This window comes from Acipenser ruthenus, chromosome 13 (genome assembly GCF_902713425.1).
Source record: "Acipenser ruthenus chromosome 13, fAciRut3.2 maternal haplotype, whole genome shotgun sequence".
In the NCBI taxonomy this organism is placed as follows: domain Eukaryota; kingdom Metazoa; phylum Chordata; class Actinopteri; order Acipenseriformes; family Acipenseridae; genus Acipenser; species Acipenser ruthenus.
The window spans coordinates 9,227,675-9,241,077 of record NC_081201.1 but is presented as its reverse complement, the minus strand read 5'-3'; the positions used below and the strand labels follow the sequence as shown (position 1 = coordinate 9,241,077).

Genomic DNA, 13,403 nt, shown 5'->3' with positions numbered 1-13,403 from the left:
CTTAAATTATTTAGTAGAATTATATATAAAAATACATACTTGTGTGTGTGTGTGCATGTGTGCGTGTGTGTGTGTAACTTTATATGGTCGTGGTCGCTGAAATAGTATTTCTACTATTGCCAATAATAATAATAATAATAATAATAATAATAATAATAATAATAATAATAATAATAATAATAATAATAACGTTGTAATAAAAACGTAATAATAACAAAACTTTGAAAAGCAAGCTTTTTAAAGTCTATACAAAAACATTCTTCTAGGAAGTCGTGAGTCCTAAATGTCCTTGGACGGGCTTTGTGTGAACCGGTGGCAGGACGAAAAATGAGGTTCATAAAATACTTTAAGTGTCTTACTAGATAAGGTTTTAAGTGTCTTTCTACGATATAGAAAATGATGCAGCATCAGCATAAATTACTTTATCCGCCCTCAGCCCTCCCACCCCCATGGCAAAGGTGGGTAGCAAAAACATCACGCGGGTGCCCAATGTCACGTCTTGGTATTTATTGTTAAATACCAGAGCCCCAACCAATGCGCTCATAAGCAGTGAAGCTACATAAAGCAGTTAAGACAAGCAGCGCTACACTACATGCGCTGTCAAATATATAACCAGCTTTCTAAAGCAAGGGCATACTTTTACAGATGCTCTACTTAAAACACAGACTTCCACAAAAGTAGTTTTTATGAAAACAAAAACATTAAAAGAAAAAGAAAACCAACAACAACAAAACTATTTTTATGCAGTAAATATATGCGCAGCAATACCTGGTCCTATCACAGAACCTCTTCCTGTAACAGCTAATTTCTAAACCGTGCCCGACTTCACTAAAGGACTTCCTGAGAATACACTGTCAGTGCTGTGTTAGTTAGCTGGGATGCGCGCTGACAATATCTACGATTACGAAAGCTGTCTGCAGTTTAAAATGACTTGCAGTTTGGGTTGGATACAAAGATGGGATGGAAGGAATTGACTGAACGATAGCGACATATCCGAGATGCAGAAGATGCCGAAGCTTATAAACAAGATTTAAAACAGGTAACCAGTTTTAACATTTGGAAACTAGAAACCAAGTACAACGACTTAATACATCATGAAAACGTGATTTATAATTAGTTTATTTTTAAATGACATTTTAAAATAGTGACTCGAATGCGCTTCTAATTTAATTGTGACAGAATTTAAATTTATAAACAATATAGTATGTTTTAAATTATTGTTCCAAGCGTGTGTATTAGTGTAAGTGTGTATTGCTAGCGGGGTAGCTAGCCACTTTCAAACAGTGTCAGTCTTTTGAATATTATTTGTCTCACATATTTAATAAAGTATAACTAGACGAGACCTATCCTATACTTTATGTTGCTAAACTCAATTTGTTTTTTAAAATTCCAATAACATTAAAAGCAATTGATGTATGGAATTCCTGGAACTATATTTTAGTTGCATAGTGACGTATTTTCCTGGCATTTACCTGCATTTCTATATTGAATTAGTTGGTACAGAGCGATACAGCTACGGTGTGTGCTAGCCCAACGTTTTCTTTCTTGATCAAAAAAAACATAAAAACGATTACGACTACTACTACTACTACTGCTATTAATAATAATAATAATAATAATAATAATAATAATAATAATAATAATAATAATAATATTTTTTTTTAAAAAGTATTTTACACTAATATTGAACAACTTTTACCGTAATAAAAAAACCTGAAAAACATGCCAATATTTAAGAAAATGTACCGTAAAAATTTGTCAGTAATTGGGTAATAGATTTGACCAATGAATGCGATGTACTAGGAGTTTGTATTAATGAGGTATACTATAGAGGTCCTGCCAGAAAACCTTGCAAGCTTTATATTCATTATTAAGCTTTCAAACAAACTATCTATCTTCCCTCAGGTCAATCATTTTCTACTATAGCCCTCCTCTCCAGTCCATATTTACTATATATATATATATATATATATATATATATATATATATATATATATTATAAACACTCCCAACTTAATCAGATAATGCTTCATATATATATATATATATATATATATATATATATATATATATATATATATATATATATAGTAAATATGGACTGGAGAGGAGGGCTATAGTAGAAAATGATTGACCTGAGGGAAGATTCTTGTTACCGACATAGCACCTGATCTCAGATGAGGTTCCATGACATCTACTTTAATTCTTTAATTTGTTTTCACACATCTTTTAATTATCTATTTAAATGTTGCTTGACTATTTGTCAAAGTGAGGTTTCAGGGGTGTACTAAATAGTTTGAGATGGGAGTACTAAGCAAAACAAAACGTTGTACAAATACCCGCAGGGTGTTTTGGTTACATAATCATTTTTGTCATATGTGTAAGCTAGCCATCTTACTTTGAATACACTACAAATAAGTCTATGAACACAGGGCTGCAGACTCTATTTACAAATCCTTGAGTCGTTTTATGGATAAAAGAAAATTTGGTATTATTGGAACTGTTCTTGCCAAAAATATTCTACTGGAGAACAGTTCCTTCAATGTGTATTTTAGTCATAAAAACAGACATTATAAAATGTTAAATATGCTTTGTGAACAGGGCTGTGTGTATCTAAGACACAAGAGCAATAAGACCAAAGCACAGTATAGGGTTTGGCAGTATCTTGTTTATCGGTAAGTCTAGCCCCGAGGCTGGAGTTGGTTTTCAGATTCACATCATAAACTGCAGCCCCTGGTTTTCCTTGGAGTTCATTCTTCCAAGTACCTGGCTCAACCTTGCTTAACTTCGGAAAGTTGAAAAGATCAGATTTGGTGGTTTAACTATTATGGTAATATGGCTTAATGTTTATGTTTACAATACAACCCTGCTGACCCTGTTTGTTATTGTAATAACAGCACAGTGTTTGCTTGCCTCACTGATCACTCACATAAACACATTTATTTGCATAACAGGTCCAAAAAAAAAAAGGAATGCTATTAAGTTAGAAATGAGGCATGCATGCCTAAAGTTTTAAGGTTTTTAAGGTGATTTGTGATAGGTAATTTTCAGAAAGAAAGGAAAAACAAATAGTAAATCAGAAATAAACAACAAAGACATTTAATTTCTGGAGGAAAAAAAAAACCTTGCTTCTGTGACTTTATTTATATAATTAAATAAACCCATATATGTTTAAATGTGTTGAACAACTTAACACTTTTGGAATTAAATAAGTGTAAAGTCACAACCAGTTGTAGCATTTGTAGAGGTTGCAGGTTGTTAGTTTGTTGGGGGTTGAAGAAAAAATAAAATGTTGATTTCAGTCTCTTATTGTCGTTCTAGGATTTGTAGTTCTTCACGTTTTCATCTAGGAGCCCTGGGAACACTGTGGACACCATGGATGTCTTTACCGTTCCTGCTTGGGATGTCGGCTTAAGAGGAATCAACCAATCTACTGTTGAGAAAACACACAATGAAACAATGCAAGGCCTGCCCCTACAGGGTGTAAGCGCTATCATCATCCCTATAATTTATTCCATAGTGTTTGTGATCGGACTTGGCGGAAACACTTTGGCCATCTATGTGGTCCTTCGGTACACCAAAATGAAAACTGTTACCAACATTTACATTCTAAACTTAGCGGTGGCCGATGAGCTTTTTATGCTGGGATTGCCTTTCCTTGCCACACATAATGCCCTATCCTATTGGCCTTTTGGATCCTTCCTCTGTAGACTTGTCATGACAGTGGATAGCATCAACCAGTTTACCAGTATCTTCTGCTTGACTGTGATGAGCATTGACCGCTATCTAGCTGTGGTGCATCCCATCAAGTCCACCAAGTGGCGTCGGCCCAGAATAGCCAAGATGATCAACGCAACTGTCTGGATACTGTCCTTCATCGTTGTGCTACCAGTGATCATATTTGCTGACGTCCAAGAAAGTATACAGACTTGCAACATCAACTGGCCAGAACCAACATCAGTCTGGTCCACTGCTTTTATCATTTACACATCAGTTATAGGGTTTTTCATCCCTTTGCTGGTGATTTGCCTGTGCTACATTCTGATTGTGGTCAAACTCAAATCATCTGGTTTAAGAGTCGGGTCAACAAAGCGAAGAAAGTCTGAAAGAAAAGTCACCAAAATGGTGGTCATTATCGTGGTGGTATTCATATGTTGCTGGCTACCCTTCTACATCCTGAATATAGTTAACCTGATTGTCATTTTGCCAGAAGAACCTCTCCAGATCGGAGTGTATTTCTTCGTCGTGGTCATTTCTTATGCCAATAGCTGCGCCAACCCCATCCTATATGGTTTTCTGTCTGACAATTTCAAACAAAGCTTTCGAAAAGTGCTGTGCTTTCGCAAAGGGAATGGTATTGAAGACGGTGAGACCAACACTCAAAGGACAGATAAAGTCGTCCTTCAGGAACTGATTTTAACCACAAAAAACAACGATTTCAACGGCCACATGCAAACAAGTCAGATATGAAGGAAGTTCCAGATTCATTATGACACTAACAATGTGTAAAAAAAAAACATGACTTTTAGAAAGGTGTATAGATCACAGAATGAGTCATGTGGAATTAATTTGACAGACCAAATTTTAAACTAAGTCATCTTAATTTAATGATTCAGTTCAATGACTGAATGGCTACATCTTTCAAAATAGCTGTGAGAAGAGCTGAGAAGTTTTGTGACCTTTTACTCTCATCAAGTCCTGATTGCCTAAAAAGAATATTCCAGTGCCAAACTAATTATCCGATTCACATCTTATCCGTCACAATAGTAGACTTCACAGCTCATTTGGAATAGTCCAGTTTCGTTACAAACAGTATATGTTTTATTGATACATTTTTCAATAGAGGTTAGGGGTTGGGTATAAAAAGTTTGCAATACGAAGAGATACTTTTGCCCAACTCAGACCTATTACTTACTAAATAGCTTTATATCCCTGAATAGATCGTTGTCCCATCTTCAAATACATGCAATCATTTTTAAAGCGCAGTAGTACCCCAAATATTAGTAGTACCCTAGTCCTTCGTTTTACCGTGGCAACTAACAAGATTGAATGAATGAATATTAAGATTATAACCCAGGTACTGTGCTCAGCACTGCCTGTCATAGCGTCTAAAATGTTGGATTCCTCCTGACGCAATAATGTGATTGATAAAACATGGATTGCTACTCAGATCTATGGTCTCTTTGAATTCTTACACAAAAAGGATTGGAAATAGCAGAAACTCCTCATATTGCTCTACCCTGTGTCTGTGACAGTGAATGTGTTTCCAAAAAAGCCAAAAATGTGTATAAATGCATGTAACAAGTTCTTACGTCTAGTCTTTTCTGCAAGGAATAAACAGCTACAGTTTTGTGGCACACCAGCATGGAGTTATTTTCTGCTTTGCTTGAACTATTATATTTAAATACTTTGATGTAGTCTATATATATATATATATATCCAGAGGTGATACTGGTTATTTGTTGAGCATACACACACACAAGCTTTAGGTTAATTAAAATATTCATTAAAAAGGACACTTATATTTTCCTTGTAGTATCAATACAGCTGCCAGTTGATTAGAACCTATATGCAAACAATGTTAGAGGCTTTCAATATCAAACTAATACTTACTGTCCTTGATGTGCTAAGTGGTTTCACTTGTAGGAAATAGTAGGAAAGACCAGTAAAAAGAACACAGACTTGTTTAGGAGTCTCATGCAACAGTGCAACATGTTCACTGTCCTTTATTTTTAGAGGGGATATGCTAGCAAGAATATCAGCTTATGGACACACAGGAGCCCTTTCTGCAAACAAGGGCAAAATGCTGAAATGCCCCTTTTATGTCCTTACTACAGCATACTACAGTATTTGGTCATGGCATCATTGTACAGTAAATCATACAATACACGGTTAACAAAAACTGTGTCGATTGACATTTATCTGGCAATTTTAGCAAGCCACAATTATAATTATCTGTGTTACAGTTTTTTTCATATTTGGCACTTCACTAGAAGTGTGGCTGTGCCATAATTAAAATGTGTTTTCGTTGTTGTGAATTTGCTTCAGGAACAAGTGTTTAGTGAACTTTTTGCTAATGTGGCCCTAGATTGAGGAACATTCATATAGACTTTGTGTACTGGTAAGTGTGCTACAGCTCTGTCTATGTACTATCAAGCTAATGCTTACAGATGATACAAAATTATTTTGATAATGTATAGTATTTGGCTTTTAAATGTAAAGATTATTCAGCTGCGTAGTGGTGTTGTGTCTTATCATGGATTATATTTATATTACTATTTGTGTTACTATTTGTATAATCAGGGTTTATTGACGCTGGTTTAATCAGTGCAGGTGGGGAACTTTGAATCAAACTTGTGACAAATGAAAATATTCTGTATGTTTGCAATGTACACTGTTAATTAATCTCTGTATACAAGTGCATTATGTATCTATATAATATTGTGTATTGAACTTGTAACAAACTGAAAAAATATCTTGTACATGTGTATTTATTTGGTTCTAGTTTAAGTAAAAGTCTGTCCAAAGCTTCAGTTTGTTTGTCTCAGTGGTGTTTCTGTATGGTGCTTTTTCATCAGTATTGTGCTGAAGGTACAGACATACATACAGCATAGCATATACTGCTGCATATTAATATTCTAACAAAAAAATCTATACAGCAACAGAAGGCATAACCTGGGGGACGAGGACTGGTAAACTGCAAAATTACTGTATTAGCTTACGATGGTTTATGATGACATGCATTCATGTTTTTACATAGTGCTGAAATAGTACATTATCAATGTTATTAAGGAGCTGTCTGTTACCAGTTAATATTGAGTTGTGCTTCTAATAAAATGTAGTAAATAATGTGACTGGTTTTTTTTAGATGTCCTGTTAAACAATATTTACAACAGATATTTCATTATGATTTGCAAATGGCTAGTAACTATATTATATGTTTAGTTGTATTAAATATTACTAAATTTGACCTTTCTATGTCTTTTGCTGTTCAACATTTTTTTTTTTAAACTGTGCAGCAACTGCTGCGGTCATGTTTAGAGAAGAGACAGAGGTATTTTTCACCCACAGCAGTGGAAATGCAAGTTTGAGGTACAAGAATTGTCTGGAAAAGATAAAGTTCCAATTTTTTGTTCCAAATTTCTAAAATTAATCAGTGTTTTTCCCTTTTAAAAAAGTAGTTCATTAAAAATACAATAGTCTTATTCCTTCTTCAGTTTACATTACTGGACAGTTTTAACTCCGGATTTATGACTGAGTGTTGTAAGTTTTTGGTCAAAAGTTGCCCACTGCATCATTTGCACATCTAAGCTGGATGGTCAGAGAGGAGAGAAGTTAAAGAATTTACCACGACTTGCAGCCTTACTCTACACGGGGTGGGGGGTTGCTTTCATTATTTAACAATACATTTTAACCCATTAAGTGCCATTTGAGGACAGGCAATTTGTGGAGCTTTTTTAACTGGCATCTACCTGTTCTTAAAAATGTTCTTTAACTATATTGTTTAGATAACTTAATGTTGTTAACTGCAAAAAGTCTAAATGTAATTATCAAATGACACAAATATAGCTTGTGTTCTGATTTTTTCAAATAAATAATAATTTGGTTTTTAAAGGGATAAAGAGGTGAGAGAGAGAGAGAGAGAGAGAGAGAGAGAGAGAGAGAGATACTGCCTGGACAGCAACCTATTTGCACTCTCTGTGTTCACTTCTGACAAATCAGAGTTTGCTGAATAAAAAATATTTAGAGTTATCCCACTGTCATGTAGTTTAGAGATTTGATCTGCTGGTCTCCTACCCCTGGAGCTCAGTGGTGTGAAAAGAACACTGAAGTAGACCAATCGATTACATACACCAGCAAGAGAGGTGCTGCATGAGGAGGAATGCAAAACAGATAGCGACAAAGCGAACATGAGGTGAGTTTGGATTGGACTATTTCTGAGTGGTACTTTACGAATAAGCTAATTTCACGGGGCGAGAGCCGGGCAACCTGTAGTGACGTAGCCTGACTTCTCGGCGAACCGCCCACAGTTAGGACCAAGCCCTTGGCAGGACTAGGTCCATGTCGTGGTGAAGTCACCGACTTGTGGTGAGGCAACTTCCAAGGCTGGGCGCACGGCACCCTCAGGGACATGGAGTTAGTATAGATTGAAAACATAGAAAAGGGGTCCCTATCTCTTGGGGGCTCCAACATACGAAAGAGGGGTCCCTGTCTCTTGGGGGGCCCCGTACTTAAATAACATTGCACCATGTGATCCCTACAGCTGAGCTTAACCACGGGTTGGAGAAAGTGAGATCACTAACCCCCCAAAGGATGGACCTCCCCAGCTCCCCGCTAAAGATTCCGACGAGTGCAGACAAAAAAAAAGAACCGCAAATGCATATGCAAAGAAAGAAAGAAAAAAAGAAAGAAAACATTTTACACAACAAAGAAGGTAACTATGTGAAGACCCTCCGCTCAGTGGAAAGGAAAAACTTTGGTGGCCCCAGCGGAAGGGTCGTCCCCACTCAGGACATACTAGCAATAGACTGTTGTGCAGTAGATATCTCAGATGGGGAATAATGTATGTATGATTCAACTGCTGATGAGGTCCAGTGCCCCATGTTTTTAATTAGATGCTGGTTAATTTGCTTTTGCTGCTGATGTGGCTGCCCCAATTCTGAATGAATGAGGAGTATAGAATTGCAGGGGAAGTCCTGCTCTGGAAATCAACATGGACAGATGGGATGTGAACCAATGTCTGGATATAACAGTCCGGCTTGAATCGATGAACAGGGGATCAGAATTTGAAATAGATTTGCGTTCTGCAATATATTTCTGCATGGAAGCATATGGGCATAGAGGAGAGTCAATTTTTGATAGCTGAATAAATTGACCTTGCTGAAGCTGATCCGTTTTGGAAATGCACAGGAAGAGGATAAAGTGAGAATCTAAGATGAGCATGAGATCACTGCAGCAAATACCCAGCATAGGAAAGCTGTCAATAGAAGGAACTGTATATTCTGAACATCTTTAAAAAAACAAAAATGCAGTTAGACATAGTTTACATTGTTAGGTCATCAAATGTAGAGAAGAAGCCTTGACGGAGGATTGAAATGAAATTGCCAAGAATATCTATAGTGATAGGCAGATGACAAGGTGAAGTGGTCGGAGAGCTCTTAGAGATTCCGTGCAGGAGGAGACGGACAGCTGGTATTGATAGGAGAGTTGGGGAGGTAATCGACATCAAGCGAAATTGGTATTGTATTCCTGACGGATAGGATTTGATTGTAGCTGGTGCAAGATGTTTGCGTGCACTACGAATGCCATAATCCAGCCCTGGTTGAATGGGGTCAGATTAAACCTGCTTTGGGAGCAGAAAGTCAAATAGATGGTCCATCTCGTGGAATAAGAGGATCTGGTGGAAGTGAGTGAGTGCTGCAGCCATGTATGCTTGTGCTGTATTGAGTAGTCCACTGATAGTTGGGATCAGTTGAAAATTAGTGTCACTGCTGGAGTTGGCAGAGCTGTAGGGACCAGACTGCGAAATCTGGAAATCTGTAAACGAGAAAGAGCGTCAGCTGCATTATTATAAATGCCGGGTAGATGGCGTGCTTGGATTAGAAAATTGTTTGATACTGAAATGCATATTAACCGCCGCAGTAATTGCATGATAAGAGGTGAACTGGAACGGCCTTTATTGATAATATGAACTGTAGATTTGTTATCACAGAAAAATAGTATTGATTTCTTTGACCAAAGATGGCCCCATAGATGTGCTGCCAGGACTATTGGATAAATTTCAAGAAGAGCTGTGGATTTTAGATGTGGTGATAGGTTTTCTATTTCTAGCAGCCATGCGCTAGAAAACCATTTATTGTTTAAGAGACGTCCGAATTCAGAAAATGAGGTGTCCGTAAATGAAGCCTGATCGTGTGGTGCTGAATTGAAATCATCATAGAAAATAGAGAGGCTGTTCCAGTGCTGTATGAGAGCAGACCACATTTTAATGTCTTTCCTAGCTTCTAATGAAATATTGATGTAGGAATCTAAGTTTTTTGCTTTTGATGAAAAAGCAAGTTATCGAAATATAAATGTCTGACCCTGGGGGATAATGCAATGAGAGCAGTGTGCGTTTCCTGATCGTTTTACTGACCGGAAAGCTCTGGATAAGGGAACAAATATGATCGAGTTACGGGGAGGCTGGCTTTGAATGTTTCTGTGTCCAGTATGATTCCTAGAAATTCCAGTGAATGAAGGGGGACGATTGTTTTCTCTTCTGAAAGCGGGATGCCAACCTCTGAAACCAAACTTTTAAGATTGGTGATTGCCTCTGCTGGCAGATCTGAGGAAGGAGAGATCAAGAGAAAATCATCGAGTAGGTGGAGCAGAAATGGAACCTGATAAGTATGCAGCATGAAGCCTCTGAGAGGGTATTGAACATTTCCGGGCTGCTGCGGCAGCCAAAAGTTAACCGAATAGAAAAATAAAATTTCTCTTCCCAGTATATCCTGAACAGGTGGCAAAGAGAAGGATGGATCTGCATTACTTTAAATGCATCTGATATATCTGCTTTTGCTAACCAGGAGCCGCGACCTACCAATTTAATTGAATGAATTGTGTCCGATATGGTAATGTAGCCAAAATTGATTGTGAGGAATGAGCCAGTTGATGCTACTGGTGCTTGATCCCCGTGGTGCTGACAAGTGAATGATGAGATGTTTTTTTTCCTGACATTTTCCGAGTGGCGATGCCGATGGGGTTAATCCTGAATATTGGAAATGGGGGAGCTGCAAATGGGCCTACCATAAATCCTTTTTTAACCTCTTTTTGAATAAGAGCCTGAACTGCTTTGAAAGGAGGAGGGAGGGATTTGACTGAGTTTTAGTCTGGCAATTAAATAGTTGACAAAGATTTAATCTGGATGATTAAGAAGTTTTTGTTTTAAATTGGGAATATTTATAGGAGTGGCGACTATAAGTGTTGGAGAGCTATTGGGCAGATTGTCACTTTAGAGCTCCTGGGCAGATGGCTTTTGAATGAGCATCCCTGCTGAAACTGCACATATGGATGTTTTTGCATTGCCTCATCGAGCAAAATTTATTGCATATTTGTTTTCCTCCAGCATATCTGATTCTTCGCCTAAATCTGTCTTCTCTTGTGGATTGCTCAGGTGGGACTGAAGAATGGATTGAGTTGGGGATCGAGGTTCTGTTGGAACGAAGTATTCCATGCTACTATTTCTTGCTCTTTACACAAGAAGGTTTTTTAGCTGGGGGTCTTGCAGTCTCTTAGGTTGAACGAAAACAAAAAACACAACTGCATAGGATGTGACTAATAATTTAAATAGGCAGTAGATTTGATTGATAATAGGAGATGAAAGGATAGGGTGGAGCCAAGATCCCGCCCCCGAACCACCACAATAGGTTAAGACTTAATTTTTTTTTTAAATGACAAAAATACCCCCCTATACATTTACACTGTAAATATGCAATGTAATTTCAGACATTAGCATTACAGTACAATGCTTTTAAACCAGTTGCGTTAAGCCGAGGGGACACGAGTCTACGTATTGCCAGAAAATGTAGAACGAAATCTGCTGAACACCTTTCTACTTCATTCTACAACGTGTAGAAACTGAAACACCATACTACCCAATATTGAAACAGCTTGCCATATTAAAACAACACTCACTTGATCTATATACTACCACAAGATTTTTTTTAATCAAACGGTAGCTTTTATTGTATAAAGGCTGTATACTAGTTATCTATAACTTTTATATCTGTAAATATATATGACACTACCCCGCTTGTAAAAAAAAAAACCATCGAGAGGATACTTTCCCTGACGACATCAGTCACATGACTAATTTGCAACTTGAATTAAGAACCCATCATTGAATGGTATACATACTATCACATGTTGATAATGACAAACTTCAGTTTTTTACATCACCAAAACAGTGATCTTACATATAAGTATTACGCGGGTCACTGTAAATATACAAATATCAACTAACCATTTATTAAAGCTGTATCCCATCAACTGTTTTCCAAAAGTATTTTGCTTTGGAAATGAGTTACACTGAAAAAAAGACTTTTATAAATCAATAAATACCATTAAAAAAATGAAAAAGAAATTAATGGAGACAGGTTGTCCATATATCAAGTACAAATTGACACATATATAAGTGGCCCTCCTAAATGGATTTGATAATTGTATTATTTTTTGTTAGCATAATGTAATTACTGGATAACCACGTTAGTAGCCCCATTTTCTTGTCAAATGTAATAAAGGTTTCCTTTTCCGTTTTGTTTGTTACGGGTAAACGGGCTATCTGTCCCGTGCTAGGAAGGGCGTTTCTGTATGTTTTAGTTAGTGCTCGAACAGAGCCAGGTTTTTGTTTGTTTATTTTGTTTTGTAAAATAAAAGTGTGCAACAGCACTGAACTTTCATTTCTTGTGTTGAGCCAGTGTTTTAAAGGGGCCCTTTTAAAGTGTGTTGGCAAGTGAAGGGAGTGTATATCCTTCACATATGGTGGCAGCGGAAGCGAGCGCCCCTACAGACACAGAAATGGAAAACCTAAAGGAACTGATAGAGAGACTGGAGAGGAATGCTGCACAGCAGCGAGAAGACTCCAGGAGATAGAGGCAGGAGTTGGGGCTTCTGGAACCAGAGCCCACAGAATTAGACCTGCTACTCCAGAACTGGAAGCCCATACAAAGGACACCGCTGTCTCCAGAGCCAAGCGAAGAAGCACCGCTGTTCTCGGAGCTAGAGGAGAAGTCGTTGCTATCTCCGGAGCCATGGGCTTCAGACAAGAAGGAAGAGGTGAGAAGCTCACCTCCACTACAGATCCCGTCAGCAAGTCGGTCCGGCGCTGACGAGGGCGGTCCCCTGCCTCGTCCAGTCGGATACCCTGAAGGAATGTCTGGACCTCCCTGTGCTCGACCTTGCTCCCAGGTCGGGGCACTGCCAAGACACAGTTCCTCATCTGAGCCCTTACTACGCTCCCCCTCAAGACGTCACACCATGGGCGTCAGACGTCACATGTGTTCCCCCTTCCTTCCACTGTATTCTCCCTGGAGCCACAGACGTCGCTACGCCGGTCCCAGGATTCGCACCTCTGCGCGTCGCTGCACCCTCCCGGTCAATGGACAAGCCATTCGGGACTTGAGGGTGAGTGGTCCTTTAAGGGTGGAGGGAAGTGGCCGTGGAATGGCCTGTGTTTTTATAAAACAAGAGGGAAGATGTGTAACACAGCAGGGAGGGGGTTAAAAATCCCTATACACTAAAGTATAATGCATGTAAAATATCCTATCAATATGGACTATCAATGAATAAACAAGGGAGTACTGTGAATATTTAACAACACTTGTTAATTACAGGTGGCCATTGCTTTTGCCCATACCCTGGAGGCA

At 38.0% G+C, this 13,403-nt stretch overlaps 1 protein-coding gene across 1 annotated transcript; it reads left to right on the top strand.

The window, feature by feature from the left end:
- The first annotated feature begins 535 nt into the window (after positions 1–535).
- LOC117417779 (somatostatin receptor type 5) lies at positions 536–6,849 on the top strand. Its single transcript, XM_034030074.3, has 2 exons — positions 536–1,039; positions 3,322–6,849. Exon 2 carries the CDS (start codon positions 3,376–3,378, stop codon positions 4,468–4,470), a length of 1,095 nt encoding a protein of 364 aa, XP_033885965.1. The 5' UTR covers positions 536–1,039; positions 3,322–3,375; the 3' UTR covers positions 4,471–6,849.
- The last annotated feature ends 6,554 nt before the right edge of the window (positions 6,850–13,403 follow it).